General features: G+C 53.1%; 1 protein-coding gene across 3 annotated transcripts in view; it reads left to right on the forward strand.

Moving 5' to 3' along the window:
* Positions 1-3061: 3061 nt before the first annotated feature.
* DNAJB5 (DnaJ heat shock protein family (Hsp40) member B5) overlaps positions 3062-19368 on the forward strand; it is a 29405-nt gene continuing 13098 nt past the window's right edge. The window contains exons 1-2 of one of the 3 annotated variants that reach the window (XM_054032504.1): positions 3062-3131; positions 11555-11799. In XM_054032504.1, the coding sequence (XP_053888479.1) occupies positions 11589-11799 (211 nt within the window). In that variant the 5' untranslated portion in view covers positions 3062-3131; positions 11555-11588. Of the gene's footprint in view, positions 3132-4802; positions 4956-6394; positions 6874-11554; positions 11800-19368 lie in introns of those variants that run through there. The other 2 variants (XM_054032503.1, XM_054032502.1) reach the window with 2 other exon arrangements.

Here is a 19368-nt window from a genome sequence, read left to right on the forward strand (position 1 = left end):
TACCGCTTGAGCAGGGGGTTGCACACAGATAACTGGTTGCTTACATATTCCAATTGCACCTGGCTTTTGAGGTTGATTAGAGTTTAAACATGGAAGGATAGAGTTTGGTTCACTTAGGCCTAGTGCAGGAAGGCTTCATTGACACTTAGTGGCCTTCCACCCTCCCGAGTTACCTAGGGTGAGGCCTAGTGACGTCAACAACCCTTGCGGTCCCTTCTAACCCTATGATTCACCCATCTGTTATGTCTTGTCTTGCCTTCCACTAAGACCCCGATCCTGCAATGAGCTCTACATGGGCAGACTACGGACTGAAGTTAGTGGGGTACCATGAAAGCGTAGGGGGTCTGCCCATGTGCAGGCAGTCAGAAGACTGGGGCCAAAGGCTGTAATTTCTTTGGGGCAGGAACTTTCTTTCACTAGAGGTCTGTATAACGTTTAGCACAGTGGGGCTCCAAACAGGATGAGAACTCTAGGGGCTGCCATAATGCAAAAACCCCAGGTAGACGGAATCACATCAGGAAAGCACAGGTGATCTTTGCTTGAATAAAATGATTACAAAGTTTCACCAGGGGAGAACTCAGTCATTTTATTTAGCTGCATTTGTAACTCACCAAAGCGCCAGCTATTATTCTTGTTTTACAGCTAGGTCCACCAAGGTTCACAAAAGTTAGGGCCAATATTTTCAAATGTGGTCTCTGGTCTTGGGTGTCCAACTCAAGACACCTAGGACTTGAATTTCAGAGATGCTGCAGCTGAAGGCAATGGGAACTACAGAGGCTCAGAATCTCTGTCTCATGTTGGACGCCCAAATACAAATACAATGTCACTGGCTATTTTTGAAAAGTGTGACTTAAATGATTTACTTGCTCCCAGTCACAGGGAGTCAGAGAGTGGATTATAACAATGGCCCAAGAGATCTCTGATGCTCACACATTTACTCCTGTGTTTTGTTCTGTACAGGTTCTTATCTCACCTTCAGTACCATAGTATTTGAGTGCCTTCCCGTGGGGCATTAAGCAATGTGACTAACAGGGCCGGCTCCAGGCACCAGCCTGGCAAGCAGGTGCTTGGGATGGCCGCTCCGGAGAGGGGCAGCACATCCGGGCATTTGGTGACAATTCGGCGAACGGTCCCTCACTCCCGCTCGGAGCGAAGGACCTCCCACCGAATTGCCGCCGCAGATCGCGATCGCGGCTTTTTTTTTTTTTTTTTTTGGCTGCTTGGGGCAGCCAAAACCCTGGAGCCGGCCCTGGTGACTAAGTAACCTGGTTCACTCTCTCATCTTCTCCCCAGGGGGAGACTGTGTGTGTAGTGAGCAATTTGGTTTCATAGGCCGCTGGGTTTTTAATAGGTACGTGCTGTTCTGCGATTAAGCCAGTTAAGGCAGGTTGAAGAAGTTCACCTTGCACTGGGGGCAGAAAACGGTTTGTGAGGGTCCTTAGTACCTGTGGGTGTTTGTTCCAGGCTCAGGCCAGCCCCCGAGGACGCTCTGTCTCCTGCCCACACAAGTCTTATCCTTGTGGGAGAAAATTCCACTGTGCCCGAGGAGCAAAGTTGTCGACCCTGGTCCTCATCCCAGTGCTTTAGGCGATCTTCCTCAATCTCGTTTCACCTGCAACTCCGGAACTACTTGACTTTGACTTTGATCCCACACCCCAGAATCCTTTGTGCTTCTTCGGACAAAAAAAAAAAAAAACTAAGAATTTGCTATTTTTTAAAAGCTCATCATGCCATGCATGACCAAAGTCAGCCTATACAGGTGAAATCTGCCCTGTGCAGAGGGCAGCAGTGCCAACCCCAAATGTTAGTTTGCACTTGGGTCACATTTTCAAGCTTTACCCAACAACCAGGAGGGCTAGAAACCTACTTTGGTTTTAAATATTAGCTGAGGTTCTCATGTAATCATGTCACCGGGACCCGGAGCTTTACGTAAAATATCAAATATTGTGAGGCTCCAAATGAAATGACTCTCTGATGCAAATAAAATGGTGAGACGTGGAGAAAGCCAGCACGATGTCCAGCTGTGGCGGGAGACGGAAGGGAGGTGGCAAAGCAGCAAAGAACGAGGGTGGATAAGCAGAGGAGGGCGGAGATGTTAAAGGCCAAGCGTGGGTTTGAAGCAGCAACGAGGAGGGTGACTGGGACAGTAAATGATCTCAGCAACCCAGTCCCTCATAGGGCCATGGCAGTGTTGCCAACGCTCATGATTTTAACGAGTCTCACAATATCTGGTACTTTCTTTAAAGTCCCTGCTCCTGGACTCCCGTTACCCTGCGACAATCGCAGTTTTCCTCGTTAAAAGAGGCGTATGTTGGCCCTGCCGGTGGTGGAGAAAAACGTGGAAACGGCTCAGTAACCAGGTGGCCAATCAACACCCACAGATTTATTCGTTTTTGAAATCTGGCGATTGGGGGGCCCTGAGCCGGGCTTTCTGGGGCGCAGCGGTTGCAGGGGCCACTCGGCAGGGGGAGGCTCCTGGTGCCCAGCCCTCAGCAGGTGCTGCCCCCTCTGCAGCTGCCACCTCCTTCTCCCCAGCCCCCCAACCCCCACATGGCTGCAGCCCCCCACAGTGAGAACACCCAGCCCCCCCAGTGATGTCACAGGCTCCCCCCAGGGACGTCACAGGGTCCCCCCAGGGACGTCACAGGGCCCCTCTCTAGTGATGTCACAGGACTTCCAGAAGATTCCCCAGGGATTCCACATGGATGCATGCTACGGGAGCCAATGAGAAAGCGCAGGGCGGGTTGTGAAGGCGCCAGATTGACCAATAGGAAGCCGCTATGGGCGGTGCTGGGTTTCTCCGACCAATGAGAGGGGGTGGGAGGCGGGCACTAGAGGGTGATCGCGAGGGCAGTGAACCAATCGCACCTGGGAAGAGGCAGGCGCTCCTGGCCGTTTCCCACGGCGGCGCGCCTGGGAGCCGCCCCCCCGGGCAGACCAATGGGAGTAGAGGGCTGCCGGGATTGGCAGCCGCGGTGGCCAGTGGAGTTGCGAGGGCCGGCCGCGGGCTGTGGGCGGGCGGGCGAGTTGCTAGGCGGGGGCGGGTTCCCCCCACGTCACGGCCCGGCTGGCTCGGGGGGAGGCGGCTGGCGGAGCCGCAGTGTGCGCGGCGCCCCGGGACGGCGAGAGCGGTGAGTGCGGGGGGGCCGCCGCCGCTGCTGAGACCGCTGGGAGCGGGGGGCCGGGGTCCCCCCCCGGAGTGTCCGACCCCCCCGCGCGCTCCCGAGAGGGGGGCTGAGTGTCAGGGCCCCCCCGCGCGCGCTCCCGGGAAGGGGGGGCTGAGTGCCAGGGCCCCCCCGCGCGCGCTCCCGGGAAGGGGGGGCTGAGTGCCAGGGCCCCCCCGCGCGCGCTCCCGGGAAGGGGGGGCTGAGTGCCAGGGCCCCCCCGCGCGCGCTCCCGGGAAGGGGGGGCTGAGTGTCAGGGCCCCCCCGCGCGCGCTCCCGGGAAGGGGGGGCTGAGTGTCAGGGCCCCCCCGCGCGCGCTCCCGAGAGGGGGGCTGAGTGTCAGGGCCCCCCGCGCGCGCTCCCGAGAGGGGGGCTGAGTGCCAGGGCCCCCCCACACGCGCTCCCGAGAGGGGGGCTGAGTGTCAGGACCCCCCCGCGCGCGCTCCCGAGAGGGGGGCTGAGTGCCAGGGCCCCCCCACACGCGCTCCCGAGAGGGGGGCTGAGTGTCAGGGCCCCCACGCGCGCTCCCTGTTGGGGGGGCTGAGTGTCAGGGCCCCCCCGCGCACACTCCCGGGAAAGGGGGGGCTGAGTGTCAGGGCCCCCCCACACGCGCTCCCGGGAAAGGGGGAGCTGAGTGTCGGGGCCCCCTCGCGCACACTCCCGGGAAAGGGGGAGCTGAGTGTCGGGGCCCCCTCGCGCACACTCCCGGGAGGGGGGGGCTGACAGGGCCCCCCACGTGCGCTCCCGGGAAGGGGGGGGCTGAGTGTTAGCCCCCACCACCACGCTCAGTCCTGGGAAAGGGGGGGCAAGTGTCCGGGCCCCCCACATGCACTCCTGGCAAGGGGGGCACGGGGCTGAGTGTCAGGGACCCCCATAAAGGAAGGGGGACACTAGGCTCTGTCAGGGCCCCCCATGCGCACTCCCAGGAAGGGGGGGACACAGGGCTGAGTGTCCAGGCCCCCCCCATGCACAGTCCTGGGGAAGGGGGGGCAAGTGTTAGGGCCCCCCACGCGCACTCCCGGGAGGGGTGGGGCATGGGGCTGTGTGAGGGCCCCCCACGCGCACACCCGGGAAGGGGGGGCATGGGGCTGTGTGAGGGCCCCCCACGCGCACACCTGGGAAGGGGGGGCATGGGGCTGTGTGAGGGCCCCCCACGCGCACACTCGGGAAGGGGGGGTGGCTCGGGGCTGAGCGTCAGGGCCCCACATGCACACACTAGGGAGGGGCACGGGGCTGAGTCAGGCCCCCCCCCCACATGCACACCTGGGAAGGGGGGGCAAGGGGCTGAGTGTCAGGGCCCCCCATGCGCGGCGGATGGCACAGGTCTGAGTGTCAGGTTCCCTCCACATATCCATTGCAATGGTGGCAGAGTGTTGCCCTGTCCCCCCAACCCTCCCCAGGGGATGTGGCTGCCACTGGTGACATGCTGCCCCTGGTTGTGTGGGAGGCTCTGGCAGGGGAAGGGTTAATTCGTTACCGCTCTCACATCCCTGGACCCTGTGTTCCAGCCGGTTCCATGCGGGGGAATTAACTAGCGGGGGGGCTTTGGGGGCTGCGCTGTGTGGGAACTAGCGATGATTCACTTGGTGTAGTCATGACATTTCTGGATGGTTACTCCAGGCTGGCAGCCAGCCTGGGCACTGGTGGCTCTCCTTGCCCTGGTAAAGTCTCCTCACTAAGGCTGTCTTGTCAGCCTTACCAAACTTGGTCTTGGCTGCTGGTATCGAGCTGCAGGTGACTCCGTTCGGCTGACATGCCAGCAATTCTGCTCTTCTGGAGTCGCATGGAGAGGTATCTTCTGGTTTAATACTTCTCTGATTTAGAGGCTCTCATTTATTTCCGAGATGCAAGATGAAGAAACTTTTGTTTACTTGCAAACCCTTGTGTCAGTTCGGGTCTGCCTTTCTGTTGTCTGTCTTGGATTCCTTAGGTGCATCTGGGTCTTTGCCTGCCCTGCCTCGCTGATCAGTGTGTAATCGGTGTCCTTTTTGTTTTCATGAAATAACAATCGTTCAGTGAGCATGAAATTGTCCCTAGTTCTAAAGAGCTGGCTGGCCTGGGTTTCTCTAGAATTCAGCAGTTTGTGTTAGATTGTTTGAAGGGGACAGAACATCGCACATTGTTTGAGGGGGGTTGTTGGTGGCTGTGTTTTTTTTGTTTTTTGTTTTGCTAACTTGCAAATCTCTCTGGGCATTTTATATCTAAATGTACTCCATCTGTGACCTTCAATGCTTGAGTGCGTGTTACAGTCCTGTGTTAGTGTGGAGTTAACAACAGAAGAAAGTAAGGGATTTGCTGATGGCAATGACTTAATTTCAGAAGCAGTATTTTCTCAGGTGAGGCATGAAGCAGCGCTCTGCTAGTGCTATGTTACTGTGCAGCGAGCCCGGACTGTCTCTGTTAAATGAGCGATATGCTGTACAATCAGAACTACCTTTGCTGTTTTGTTGCAAGGATACCCATTGTTTATTACCCTGCCGTTGGTCTTTTATCCGAGATCCTGAATGACAGCGGTAGCCTGCAGTGAGAGCAATAAACATATGCATGAAGGTGACTTTTCAGACTCTGCGATATCCAGTCTGAAAGAAGCATCCATCAGATGCCTCAGTGATGGGAGCATTAGAAATTTGGGAGAGTCCCTCTGTTTGAAAATGCAGTGTTCACAAGCCCCTTTCTGCTGGGGGGAGAAGGGGCAGAGCAGTGAATACAGCCTGCAGGCAGGAAACAGACATACACTGAGCCTGGGGTCTTAAAGGGGAGGACAGGGAGGTCCAAAATGGTTAATGTTACTTTTTTCTGACTTAGGAAGTGTCGCTGTCCTAGTTTTCTCTGTCTCTGGTTTGTCCGTGGGGTAAAGTGCCACTGACACAATTGAGACGTCAAACAAGTAATTTCTGGTGAAGCCAGGGGACGGTGTATTCCCCGCTCTAATTACATCCATCCTCTTACCTGCTTAACTGCAGTAGGTGGCTGTATTAGAGAAGATAAAGGTAACTAACCGACTCTGGGGTAGAGCAGTGTTGCTGCAATTCCAGAGGCGCACCTCATCCTTTCTGACACCACGTTTATAAATGACAAGGACGTCCGAGCCGACTAATAGAAGGGTCTTTGGGAATTGTGCATGATGAATTGCAGCCTGAATTAGAAGGACCAGTGCTCTTTCAGTCCAAGCAAGCAGCAAGAAACCAATTAGGGAGAATTACTGCTTGTCAAGTGACTTCATTGAATGGTTTCTTCCCCATTCTGTAACGGGGAGGGGATTGCTTAGTGCTGCTAGAAAGCACACAAAGGAAAGCTTTTTTCATCAAGCATGGAGGCTGCTTTCTGAACTGCTCAGCTCACTTGGAAGTCCTGTTTCCAGCAGTCAACCCTTCCATCCTTCCCATTTTAGAACTGTGTTGGCTGGTCTCAGAGCGGAGTTCAGCATAGGTCCAGAGCCGTTCCGCTGAATCGGAAATGCCTCATTCTTTATTGAGGAATCTCTTCCATGCTGTCAGAATAGCAATTGTAGAGCTGAGTGCCTTTGCGGTTGCTTATGCTCTGAGTGAGTCATTCGCTTCTCTTCATCCCATACCACCACCCATTCCAGACCAGAAGAAGTCTTGGTAACTGTCAGCACTGAAGAATTTGTTGCCAGTTTGATGTTTAAAATAAAGTTAGAGCCTTTAAAAATGAGTGCTTGGACACTGAATATGTTTCTAAAGTTTCGGTAAGTCAGTTTACTTGTCTCATGCTTGTGTATTCTCCATAAATGCTCATTAATGAAGACCAATGTGTTACAAACCAAAGAGCTCTCCATAAGCACCCATTTTTGTCTTGTGAATGGTCTTTGTTATCATGTCATGACCACAGAATCAGAAGTTAGAAATGGAAAATCTTATGACATCATCCATCCATGTAGGATTGCTGCTTTACATGAACTTAGTAGGATGATTGTATCAAATGATTGATATCCACTGTCTCACTGACCCCAGAAGTCGCACTGTCTGATGCCATGCTAGGCTAGGACTGAGGCTAGGACCGAGGTTCTCAAAAGTGGCTAGTGATTTGAGGCACCTCAGTTTTTGGGTCACCAACTTGAAATTCCTGAAAGGTCCCTGATGTTCAAGGATGGGTGTTCAGTAATTTCTGGAATTCAATCCACCTTGCAGTGTCTCAGCTGGGACCTGAAATATCAGGCACCGAAATCACTAGTCCATTTTGAAAATCTTGGCCCAGAATGCCTCCTGGCTGATTCAGAGTTAAAGTGCGATCCAGCAGACTCTGACAGAAGAGTTGTGGAAATAGACAGCTGATTCTGGGCGGGTGGGAGGGGAGCTATTACAGGGGCAGAGTCGTGTTTGATCAATGCATACATGCAGTATTGCGTCAGAAAGGGGGCTAGCCCACTGAATGACCTGCAAGATTTTGTGATGTTCTCTGAGACCGGTCATCTAACCGCCCCTGCTCTGGGCGCCTTTCTGGGGAAATCTCTGCAGGCTGCTTTTTTCTCAGCTGCCCTGCTTGAAAAAGCCTCTCTGAGCGTGGGCAGTAGTCAGACAAAAGACTTGACAGCGTCAAAAACTACTGCACGTTTTCTTCTTCGGGGGGGAGGGATAGCTCAGTGGTTTGAGCATTGGCCTGCTAAACCCAGAGTTGTGAGTTCAGCCCTTGAGGGGGCCATGTAAAGGGATCTGGGGCAAAAATCTGTCTGGGGATTGGTCTTGCTTTGAGCAGGGGGTTGGACTAGATGACCTCCTGAGGTCCCTCCCAACCCTGAGATTCTATGATTCTTTTTCCTCTTCCCCCAACCTGATGAAGGACATTAAGGAGGGCACCCACAATGTGACTAGAACATGGTGATTACCTATCAAATGAGGTTCTTGCATGACCTGCAAGTCCTTCCCCTATGCTTCCTACCCCTCCCAGGAGCTTACAGTGGCCGCGTTGTAGGAGCAGAATAGAAGCTGGCTTTATTAGATAGACAGCCCAGTACTGGTGGCGCAGTAACTGTGTGGACAAATACACCTTTGTGGAAACAGGAGTCTTTGAGAGAGAGAGAACATTGGTCAAGCCTCTGGGACTGGAACTGTCCTTTTCTCTTGTAAAAGTGTGTCTAGGATCTTTAACTTCTGCCAGAGACCGGCAGAAAGAATCAGTCTTTTTTGGCAGGGTAATTCCCTCCCCAGGGTTGGACTGTCTGCACTGGGTAGGAGCCAAAGTCCTGCACTTTTGTGTTCCACTAATCCAGAGGTGAGAGTATTAAAACAACTGCATCTGCAGTTACAGCAACCGGGATAACATTCAAGGCTTTCCATCTTCATGCTTCAGGGCATAGGTTGAGCATGCTTCAGGGGTCAGGAAGAAATGTGCCTCTTTCTATGTGGCTTGCTCTTGCTTGGTTAGGGACATGATGGGAGGTTTGTCTTCCTCTGAAGCATCTGACATGGCCCACTCTCCGATCAAATGTAGAGCTAGATGACCATTGGCCTGTCTGTTTGTTTTATTTATTTGTTTTGCAATAGTGCCTGGAAGCCTCAGTCACAGACCGAGACCCCGTTGCACTAAGCATCGTACAGACACAACAAAAGGATGGTCCCTGGCTCTAGTCTCTTACAACATAAGTGTACGATGGGCGACAGCAGGTGGATATGAACAGATGGATGAAGAAGCACAAGGACACAATAAGACAAGGGGATGTCTGTCTACACTGTGAGCTGGAGGCATAAATTCCAGTTTGAGGAAACAGCGTCACCCTAAAAATAGAAGTGTAGCGGCAGGAGGACTAGCCACCCCTAGTACAGACCTACCATCTTGGGCGGTGTGCACTCGGGGTGGCTAACGCCTCCCGGTGCTCGTGCCGTCGCTGCGACACTGCTATGTTTTAGCCCTCTAGCTTGATCAGAGCTAGCGCAGGTCCGTCTCCTCAAGCTGGAATTTACATCTCCACCAGGAGGTGTCGATATCCCCAATATTGGTCAGCAGGACAGGCATGGTCTTAGCACACCAGCTCTGTATTCCTTGTCTGGTTTGTCATAGGCATCACGGCAAAGCAGAGTGTGAAGGAGGGCCAGGAGATAGCTGTGGGGATCTGTATGGGGAGTGCCTACCCGTGTGAGGGGCAGCGTGGGAGAAAGCGCGGAGGTGCTTGTTTAAAGACTTAGGAATTGAGTGATGAAGGCTGGCATCACTGGCCAATAGGAGGCAGGAGTCAACATCTCAGTAGTGAATAAGAGCCGATGGGGATAGGCCATGAAGGGCCTTGAAAGTGTGGGCAAGTACTTTCTGTTGGCAGGATAGAGAATGGGGAGCCAGCAGAGGGGTGCAAAGAGAGAGATGACATGGTCAAAGCGAGGAGCTATGAAAATTATCGTGGTGGCAGGATTTTAAATTGAAGATGGGGTCTGTCAAAGCCAGCCAAGAGGATGTTATGGTAGGCTAATCACAAGATGCGGAGAGCCCACACAGGCGTTTGTGTGTGTGCATGGAGAGGAAAGGCAGTGTAGCAGAGACGTTAGCCCCGGCTACCGAGGAAAACAAGCTTTCAGCTCAATATCCTCACTCACTGGCATTCCAGTCCCATTGTGTTTTCCCCCTTGTATGTAGTGAGCGAAGTATTAGGAGCCAGCAGACCAGCATTGTGAGCAAGGGAGAGAGAATCTGGGACTGTCTGGGTGGGTTTTTGAAATGCAGGTGCTGCTAGTGCAGAAGCTGCAATGCTTTGGGGGTGTATGGGTCCAGAAACGTGCTGGCATTTAGAAGCTGGGCTGGGAGAATGCTGTGGGATGCTCTTTACGCCCCCAGAGGCCTTCTTCTGTCTCTAACAATAGAACTCCTACGCTACTTGTGTGCAGGCCTGCCATTCTGGGTGTGCTTCCAGCAATTGCTACTGCCACATATGGGGTGATTAGTTCTAATTACCAATGGAACTGATTAACAGGAAATCGATTCTCGCTCACCTTCCTCACTCAGGCGCTGAATGTGCCTCTTTAGGAAGCAGGATATTGGGAAGAGACATCTGAGAAATGTAAACTTTGCTGAGCCTTTGCCATAACTCCTGCCCTAGATCTCTGAGCATGTGTACGTCTCCAGCTGCTCTCACGATTTTCCAGGACTCTGACAGCTTTCAGTCTTCAGCCTGGTGCCTGTGGAATGCCATTGTCTGCCCCGGTCCCTTTCCTGGGTTCTGGGCCAGCTAGGTGTCCTATGCCATCTCCCTGCCCTTCAGGCTGTCCCATGCCACGGAGAAAGTGAATCTAGTGAGTTTATTATGTGTGGCTGACTTCATTGCACTGTGTCAGGATATGAGACTTAGCCATGCCTAGGGTTACTGATATTTCTAACTTACGGCTACATAATTTGTTAGTTGCAGACTCTCTAACATAGTCCTAGCTAGGCTAGAAAACACTTTATAAATATCTTCCCATCATCACAAGATATTTCTATCTAACAGCTTCATCCTTTGTCGTCTTTACATACAAATTACAGCTCTTGCGTGGTGAGAAGCACTTATCCCCAAATGAACGCCAATCACTTTGCAGAACAAAATGTTTCAAGTTCCTTTAAGGTGAACTACACAGCACGCAAGCCCTTTTGGTTCTCACTCTTCCCTAGCACTGAGGCAAAAGGGTCACCTCAAATTGGTTTGGGTTTTTTGGTTAAAGTTCTGCTTGTTTTTTGCATTAGAAATTTATGGTCCTGGTTTCTTCCTTCCCTGGAGGACCCAGGCATGCGGAGGACCTTGCTAGTGAAGTCATGTGAGGCTGCTGCTCTTGGGAGAGGGGCTGCTGAGTTCAGACTTTCCTAGGGTGACCAGATGTCCCTTTTTTATAAGGACAGTCCCAATATTTGGGGCTTTTTCTTCTATAGGCGCCTATTACCCCCCACCCCCTGTCCCGATTTTTCACACTTGCTGTCTGGTCACCCTAGACTTTCCTCCCCCATGCACCCCCACCCATTCGTAGGTGGGCAGAGCTGCTGCTCAGGTCACAGCCTCATGTGACATTATTAGTCAGATCAGCCATATAACAGTACTGTGCACTAGCTTAGCACTTTGTATCCATAAACTTCAACGCACGTCACAATGGGGGAGCATCACGATTCCCATTTTACAGGTTGGGAAATTGAGGCACAGAAAGGTAAAATGAGTGGCAGAGTGGGCCTGTTTCCCAATGCCCTGCTCGGACCACTAGACATGGTGAAATGTGTTGCAGGGTCTTGAATTGGTCCCTTAACAGAAAATGTGTAAGATGTAAATTGGGCAAAGGTTATGGAGAGCTGATCATGGCTGTGATGGGAACATGAAATTGGTCTGGGGTAAGTCTGTGGTGGGAGGGAGCAGGAGAATTGCCGGTTCCCCTAACGTTGTCGGGCAATACATGCATTACAGAGCACTGTCTGTCTCCTTTCAGGAATAAAGACTCGACCGGAGGCAACGTCGCAGTCATGGGAAAGGATTATTACAAGACCTTGGGGCTCCAGTCTGGAGCAAACGAAGATGAGATCAAGAAAGCTTATCGGAAAATGGCCCTGAAGTATCACCCTGATAAAAACAAAGACCCCAGTGCAGAGGAGAAGTTCAAGGAGATCGCAGAGGCTTACGATGTCCTGAGTGATCCCAAGAAAAGGGCTGTCTATGATCAGTATGGGGAAGAAGGTAAGGGACTGGGATGGTGAATGGCTTGGAGGCGTGTGAGTACCCAGTTAGCCGGGTGGGTTTAAATGTGCTGCTGTAAGCAAGAAAGCGTTTATACGTGTAAAAAAAGTAGCGAATGTTCACAGGCGTGGGTAGCGTGTCCGGAATTATCCCCATGACTCATTCCTGCCTCTGAAACAAGGTTACTACTACCAAAGCTGGGAAGAACAAACACCCAGACGATGCCGTGTCTCCTAAGAGCCAAAGATAATCGCTTGACCCAGTTCTCGACTAATTATTCTGTGGCCAATCAAAGCCAGTTTTGAGCATGCGATCCCAACTCCTTGCCCTCATCACACAAAGATGCCAGTTAGATAAGGCAGAAGGATGTACGGGGACCTATATCAAGGCAGTCATTGCCGCTCACTCTGATAGCTTCATGAACGAAATGGGCCCTTCTTCGCTTTTCACCCGGTTATTCTGAAGGCTTCTTGAGAGCATAGAAATGAAAGGTGTTTATATCCTTGATCAAATATGGGCTGCAGAATAACTCTCACTACTAACTCTTTCCTTCGCACAGATTCTCTAGCTACAGACACTCTTTGCCCCCTTTTTCCTTTCACTGGGGCTTAGTGTGTCTGTGCAGTGGTGTTACTTGTGCACTAGTCCCACTCTTTTTTTCCCCTTTCCTTTGTTCTTGCTGGTACGTACTGACCTACATGTTTCAAAGCCTTTCCCAATTTAAGTAATAGATTCTTGTTCCCCAGGTCTGTGGATATCCCAGTCTTCTCCCCTGCTGCCAGGAGCGGGTGGAGTTTCTTAAACGCTGCTTGGTCCTTGAGGAAGCCCAGCTCCATGCAAACCTGGGGCCGATGTAAAACTGAACAGGGGATCTAAACTGCTGCTGAAGCAATGTGTTCGCTGCATGCACCCTGTCTGCACTGTCCCCAGTCCGAGCCTCTCCAAGCCCATCCCTGCTGGCAGGTGCCCTCTGTGACGGGAGCGGGGTTCAAAGGCAGCCTGTCATAGAATCCTAGAACAGCAGGGGTGGAAGGGACCTCAGGAGGTCATCTAGTCCAGCCACCTGCTCAAAGCAGGACCAACCCCAACTAAATCATCCCAGCCAGGGCTTTGTCAAGCTGGGCCTTAAAAACCTCTAAGGAAGGAGATTCCACCACCTCCCTAGGTAACCCATTCCAGTGTTTCACCACCCTCCTAGTGACATAGTGTTTCCTAATATCCAACCTAAACCTCCCCGACTGCAACTTGAGGCCATTGCTCCTTGTTCTGTCATCTGTCACCACTGAGAACAGTCTAGATCCATCCTCTTTGGAATCCCCCTTCAGGTAGTTGAAAGCAGCTGTCAAATCCCCCCTCATTCTTCTCTTCTGCAGACTAAACCATCCCAGTTCCCTCAGCCTCTCCTCATAAGTCATGTGCTCCAGACCCCTAATCATTTTTGTTGCCCTCCGCTGGACTCTTTCCAATATTTCCACATCCTTCTTGTAGTGTGGGGCCCAAAACTGGACACAGTACTCCAGATGAGGCCTCACCAATGTCGAATAAAGGGGAACGATCACGTTCCTCGATCTGCTGGCAATGCCCCTACTTATACAGCCCAAAATGCCATTAGCCTTCTTGGCAACAAGAGCACACTGTTGACTCATATCCAGCTTCTCGTCCACTGTGACCCCCTAGGTCCCTTTCTGCAGAACTGCTACCTAGCCACTCGGTCCCTAGTCTGTAACAGTGCATGGGATTCTTCCGTCCTAAGTGCAGGACTCTGCACTTGTCCTTGCTGAACCTCATCAGGTTTCTTTTGGCCCAATCCTCTAATTTGTCTAGGCTTAGTCCTGCTTAGTGCTCCATCCCAGGGCATGTTCCTCGTGCCTAGGGCCCTACCACATTCATGGCTATGAAAAACGCGTTACGGTCTTTTGGGGGCTTTTACTCGATACTATACACATTTCACGGGGGAGACCAGCGTTTCTCAAATTGGGCGTCCTGACCCAAAAGGGAGTTGTGGGGGGGTCACAAGGTTATTTTAGGGGGTTGCAGTATTGCCACCCTTACTTCTGAGCTGAATTCAGAGCTGGGTGGCTGGAGAGCAGCGGCTGTTAGCCGGGTGCCCAGCTCTGAAGGCAGCGCCTCCCAGCAGCAGCGCAGAAATAAGGGTGGCGATACCATACCTGCCATCCTTACTTCTGCGCTGCTGCTGGCAATGGCTCTGCCCAACCAGCAGCCGCCGCTCTCCAGCTGCTCAGCTCTGAAGGTAGCGCCGCCACCAGCAGCAGCGCAGAAGTAAGGGTGGCAGTACCGCAACCTGCCCCCCCACACACACACACAATATCCTTGTGACCCCCTGCCCCCAATTCCTTTTTGGGTCAGGACCCCTACAATGACAACACTGTGACATTTCAGATTGAAATAGCTGAAATCATGACATTTATTATTTTTTAAATCTTCTCACTGTGAAATTGACCAAACTGGACCATGAATTTGGTAGGGGCCTACTCATGCCACACTGCTTCAGTGCTGGATTAGCAAGCAGAATAAATACACAGTGCTAGCACCGAGACTTCGCCCTTGGCCATGCCAGCAGGCGATGGTCCCTGTGGGATCAGGGGAGGAACAGTATGGGCAGCGTCTGGTCCTTCATCTCACCTTTTGGGTTCCACATTCCTTAATTTGCCATTATTCAGGGGGGTCGGCAGCGAGTTTCATTTTCTCCCATTGGACGCTGAGGCTGCCAGCATATCCCATGGAATCACCCTCCAGAGATCACTGCCCCTGCAGCTGCGAGGCTCAAACGCCAACTGTACTTGAGAACTTGAGTTTATTCTTGGTGTCAGCTGCTCCTTACCCTGTGAACTTTCATGGCGCTGAGCTGGACAGAAAGGACTCCCCACGGCCCTGCTCGGGAGCTAAGATCTGTCCTGTAGTCTCCCTCCCCTCCCCTCCATCTATGTTTCATCTCTTTGACTGTGGTCTGGATAGAATTCTTCTAGCCGGCGCCACGTGGCTCCCGCACATGCACAGCTGAGTTCCGGCGGGTGATGACACAGCAGGTAATAACTGGCCTTTGAGGATTAGGGGTAATAAGGCCTCAGCTCTTCTGCACCCGAGCCCCTAGGACAAGGGGTGGAAGTAGGAACGGGGATAGGCATTTTCCCCTGATTTCCATCCGCTTCCTCCTTTATACTACTAGGGCCAATGGAAACGTTCTGGGCTTCACCACTGTCGCATGCCATGGGCTGTGCAAACGAGCCTCTCGTTGCTCTCCTCTGTTAGGAGCCTTTACTGGGTGCCAACACAGACTCGTCCCATCTCTCCCCTTTGTGGCGGACCATGAAATCCGAAGCGTGCCGCCTCTCGGTGGGTTGGGAAGGGCCAGCTTGCCCTGCAGGAGCAGCTAAGTCAACATGGCCCCGTCAAAAGTCTGAGCAGCCTCGGTCCAAGAGAGCCAGTTGTGAAGGGTTCTTCCATTGCCGGCACCTCAGACTGGCGGGTGGCATCCCGGCAAAGTGTGGCTGCTCCTGGCCAGGAGGGGAGGCAAGAGGAAATGAATGGCTTTGTTTCTTTGGGCGTGGAGGGGAGAATGTGACCAGCTGTTTCTGAACCAAACCAAACCGTTCACAAAGCAATACGTGGACTCAGAACCCTCGCGCCGGGGTGTGAACCCTGGGGTGGGATCAAACACTGACACTCGCTTCCCTCCAAGGAAGAAGGGGCTTGTCATGTGGCCATAGCTAATGAAACGGACCCCTCTCCCTAGGAGAGGCCAAGCCCGGCACACCCCTTGCATTCGGTTTGCTTGGGGAGCTTACGTGGGATGAGAGGAAGGTGGGTTCAGGAGGGAGGGTTCTGGGACTGGGAGACCTGGGTCCATGTAACGGCACCAAACGTGCTAACCCATCTCTTAAGGCTTCTGAAAAGGGAGGCGTCCTGTGTGACCTTGGGCAAGTCCCTTAGCCTCTCTGTGCCTCTGTGTGATAGGGCTGATAGCCCTGCCCCCCTCAGTGGGTTGTGAGGTGCTCCCATATGGCAGTGATGGGGGGCTAGATACATGCCTTGTATAGGCAGACAGACTCACCCACACTGGTCACTGGATGCCTCCCTTTCCAGAAGCCTGGAGAGAAGGGTTAACGGTAGTTTGGCGCCTTTGCAGTAGCGTGCCCAGGAGGGAGGCAGACCTAGAGAGGGGCCCTGAGTCTCGGTGTGCCCCGCTGGTGGTTGCCAGTACCTTCTCGTGCACAGAGACAGCCTCCCTCTGCTCACGTGAGCCCAGCTCGTGCCTTCTGCGCCGTTCCACAGCAGAATCAAACTGCTGATGTCTGAGTGTTGCTGTGACACAAATGCAGCATTAGCTGTTGCTGGAGGATCACGTAGATGTTCTGATGGGGGGGGGGGTGTTTGTCTAATCACCTACTTGAAAGCACTGGGGGTGGACCTCAGTTCCGTTCTGTGCCAGGTTTGGGATGCTAGATCAGGCCCAGCAGGCTAGCATGGGTAGAAGGAGACCTGCTGTGACGCTTTTGCAGGACTGGGCAAGGGGGCTCAGACAGCACAGCACCCCTCGCCTCCCCAAGGCCCTGGGCAAAAGAAAAGAACAATATTTGCAGACCAAATTAAATTGGATGCAGGTCAGGTTCAGGATAGGTACTGGTCTGACGTGTGCTTCCAAGCCTAAGTCCCCTTTGCATAGTGTTGTAGAGGCTTAAGGGGTGTGGCTGGCAGATGAGGAGTCTTTGCTTATGTGTATTGTATTCAAGCCAACAAAAGACCTCTGCATCCCAGGGCAAACTCCTCTGTCAAGAACAGCGAGTTTGACTGTCCTGCGTTTGCCTGGCTTGCGTCTCCTGCTGCTGGCTCTGACTAGAGGGGTTTGCGCAGGACGTCAGCTTTTCAGAAATAGCACTATTTTGTAAGTGGAGAGCTGAAAATAGACCCCGAGCTGGGCTTGGTTAGACTCCTTCTTGACCCCTCCAATCAGAAATATTTGACACAACGTCCCGAAGCATGTGGCAATGTGAAGGGGACATTGGAAGTAGTCTACCCCCAGCCTTGCGTGACCTGCTGGGCACCTTCGTGATCCTCTGTCTTTTTATTGCAGATACACTTTTGAGAGGGAATATCTGCCTCACACCTTGGCTGTGTAGGAACATCCAGGGGGTTGCTGTGGACAGATCTAAACGTAGGGTATCTGTGCAGAATCAAGTAGGAGCAGGCGGGGCCTGAGAGAAGCCCTGGCTGAAGATCTTTTGCTAGTTACCAAAAGAAATAAACACCCAACTTACTTGCTGTATCTCTGGGTTCTGCTCCTGAGTGTCCCTCCACCCACCAACCTGGGCTGGTCACGGAGCAGGGGAAAGCGAGTCTTTTTTAAAAACAAAAATCCATCATCCCCCCTCACACTTGTCTGCCATCAACAAGATCTGATACTAACTTCTCCGGTTGTTGAGCCTTGACTCTTTTTGCAAAGTACTTTGTGGCCCTCATGTTGGCCCCTTTCATCTGAGAGCGTAGCGTGGGTCTCACTCGCGTGCACGTTTGTGGTGGAGCGGCTAGCTAGTGTATAATGCTGACCTCCCATCATTAGCCCTGACTGAACAATTGCTCGCTGAGTTCAAAGCCTTTCATAAATTGCTACGTGTGCTGCTGCTGGCCCATGAGTCAGACGCCTGGGGAGATGCAATAGATCACAGCACGAACGGGGTGTTCAAGGGGTGATGTGCTGCTGACACACACAGAGTACTCAGCACTGCCTTTGGCAGAACTTAGACTTCTCATTTGTGTTGCTAAATTAGTTTCAAAGAGCCATCAGCTGCCTAGTCCATATGGTCTTTGGACTCCAACTGTTACCGTGCTGTGAAATTTAACAGATTTACAGAGACTGAATTGCTTCCTGTAGTACAGCAGGAAGGAACACGGGAAGATGATGCTTAAGAGCCTTGCATGCAGGGGCGGCGAGTTATATGGGCCCGTGGTGCCTGTGCTCCAGGAACATTCAGGGCCCGGAGACCCAGCTCCACCAATGTTTGGGACCGGGTCTCTCCCCCGGCCCCGCCTGCTGCTCCCGGCAATTTAAAAGGCCCTGGGGGCCGCCACCACCACCACCGGCAGCACAGCAGGGCTAAGGCGGCTTCCTGCCCACCCTTGCTCCTTGCCACTCCCGGAAGCGGCCGGCATGTCCCTTCGGCCCCGGGGTTACGGGTTGTCTCCACGTGCTGCCCCCGTCCCAAGCGCCGATTCCGCAGCTCCCATTGGCTGGGAACTGGTGCCTGTGGGCAGCGGTGCGCGGAGACCCCCCGCCTAGGAGGCGCTGCTACAGGGGTGTGTGTGTCGCTTTCGGGAGCCGCCTGAGGTAAGTGGGGGGGGGAGGGATAGCTCAGTGGTTTGAGCATTGGCCTGCTAAACCCAGGGTTGTGAGTTCAATCCTTGAGGGGGCCACTCAGGGATCTGGGGCAAAATCAGTACTTGGTCCTGCTAGTGAAGGCAGGGGGCTGGACTCAATGACCTTTCGGGGTCCCTTCCAGTTCTGTGAGATAGGTATATCTCCATATATTCTAAGCGTCGCACCCCTCACCCTCTCCCACACACCCCCAATCCCCTGCCCCAGTGCAGAGCCCGCACCTAAACTCCCTCCCAGAGCCCTCGCCCTCTGCCCCAGCCTAGAGTCTGCACCCCAAAGCCCCTTCTGCACCCAGACTCCCTTCCAGAGCCTCGCCCCGTGCCCCAGCCCAGAGTCTGCACCCCAAAGCCCCTCCTGCACCCAGACTCCCTCCCAGAGCCCTCGCCCCCTGCCCCAGCCCAGAATCTGCACCCCAAAGCCCCTCCTGCACCCAGACTCCCTCCCAGAGCCTTAGGCAGGTGCGAGGCGGGGACAGGCGGGACTTGGACCTGTTCTGGGCACCAACAAAAATTATACAAACCTTCTGCCCCTGCTTGCATGTGTCTCTAGAAATGGAGCCTCCCAGAGCTCTCTGTCATAAATACGTCTTTTCCCCTTGTGTTATCCCCTGGCAAATACTGGTTCCAGTACTAGAAACAAAGAGAATACAATCAAGTGTTTGTGGGAGACAGGCTAAGAATTTGGATACTCATCAGCTTGGAGGTGGTGATAGAAGTCTGGCTGGCTACTTACTCTCCTTAGTAACACAGGATTTGTATAAACTTGCCTGTTTCATGCCCATTTAACATGAGCCCCAGTTACAAAGCATCCACTGCAAACTCGGGCTCCAGCGAAGGGTTGAGAACAGAATTGCATCTCGACTCTCTGCACCCTGTAGACTAGTTATGGTGCTCACCTTCCAGCCAGGGAAGATAAGATTGCTCAGCTGTATTCCTGCTAGCTAGTTTCTCCAACGGAGAAGGGATGCAGATTGTGGCCAGGTTGGGGGTGAAGGGGGGATGTGTGGGACCCTACTGCCCAGGGAGAGGTAGAAAGCAGCTTGCAACACCAAGACTGAATTCCACCTTTGGTTCCCATGCTGCTTATTAGAAAAAAACAATAAAAGTCTAGTCAGGGTGGCCCAGCCGTCGCTCTGTCTGCATTCCCTGTGCTTCACACAGGACTAGAAGGGAACAGCC

This window comes from Malaclemys terrapin, chromosome 6 (genome assembly GCF_027887155.1).
Source record: "Malaclemys terrapin pileata isolate rMalTer1 chromosome 6, rMalTer1.hap1, whole genome shotgun sequence".
Classification (NCBI taxonomy): Eukaryota; Metazoa; Chordata; order Testudines; family Emydidae; genus Malaclemys; species Malaclemys terrapin.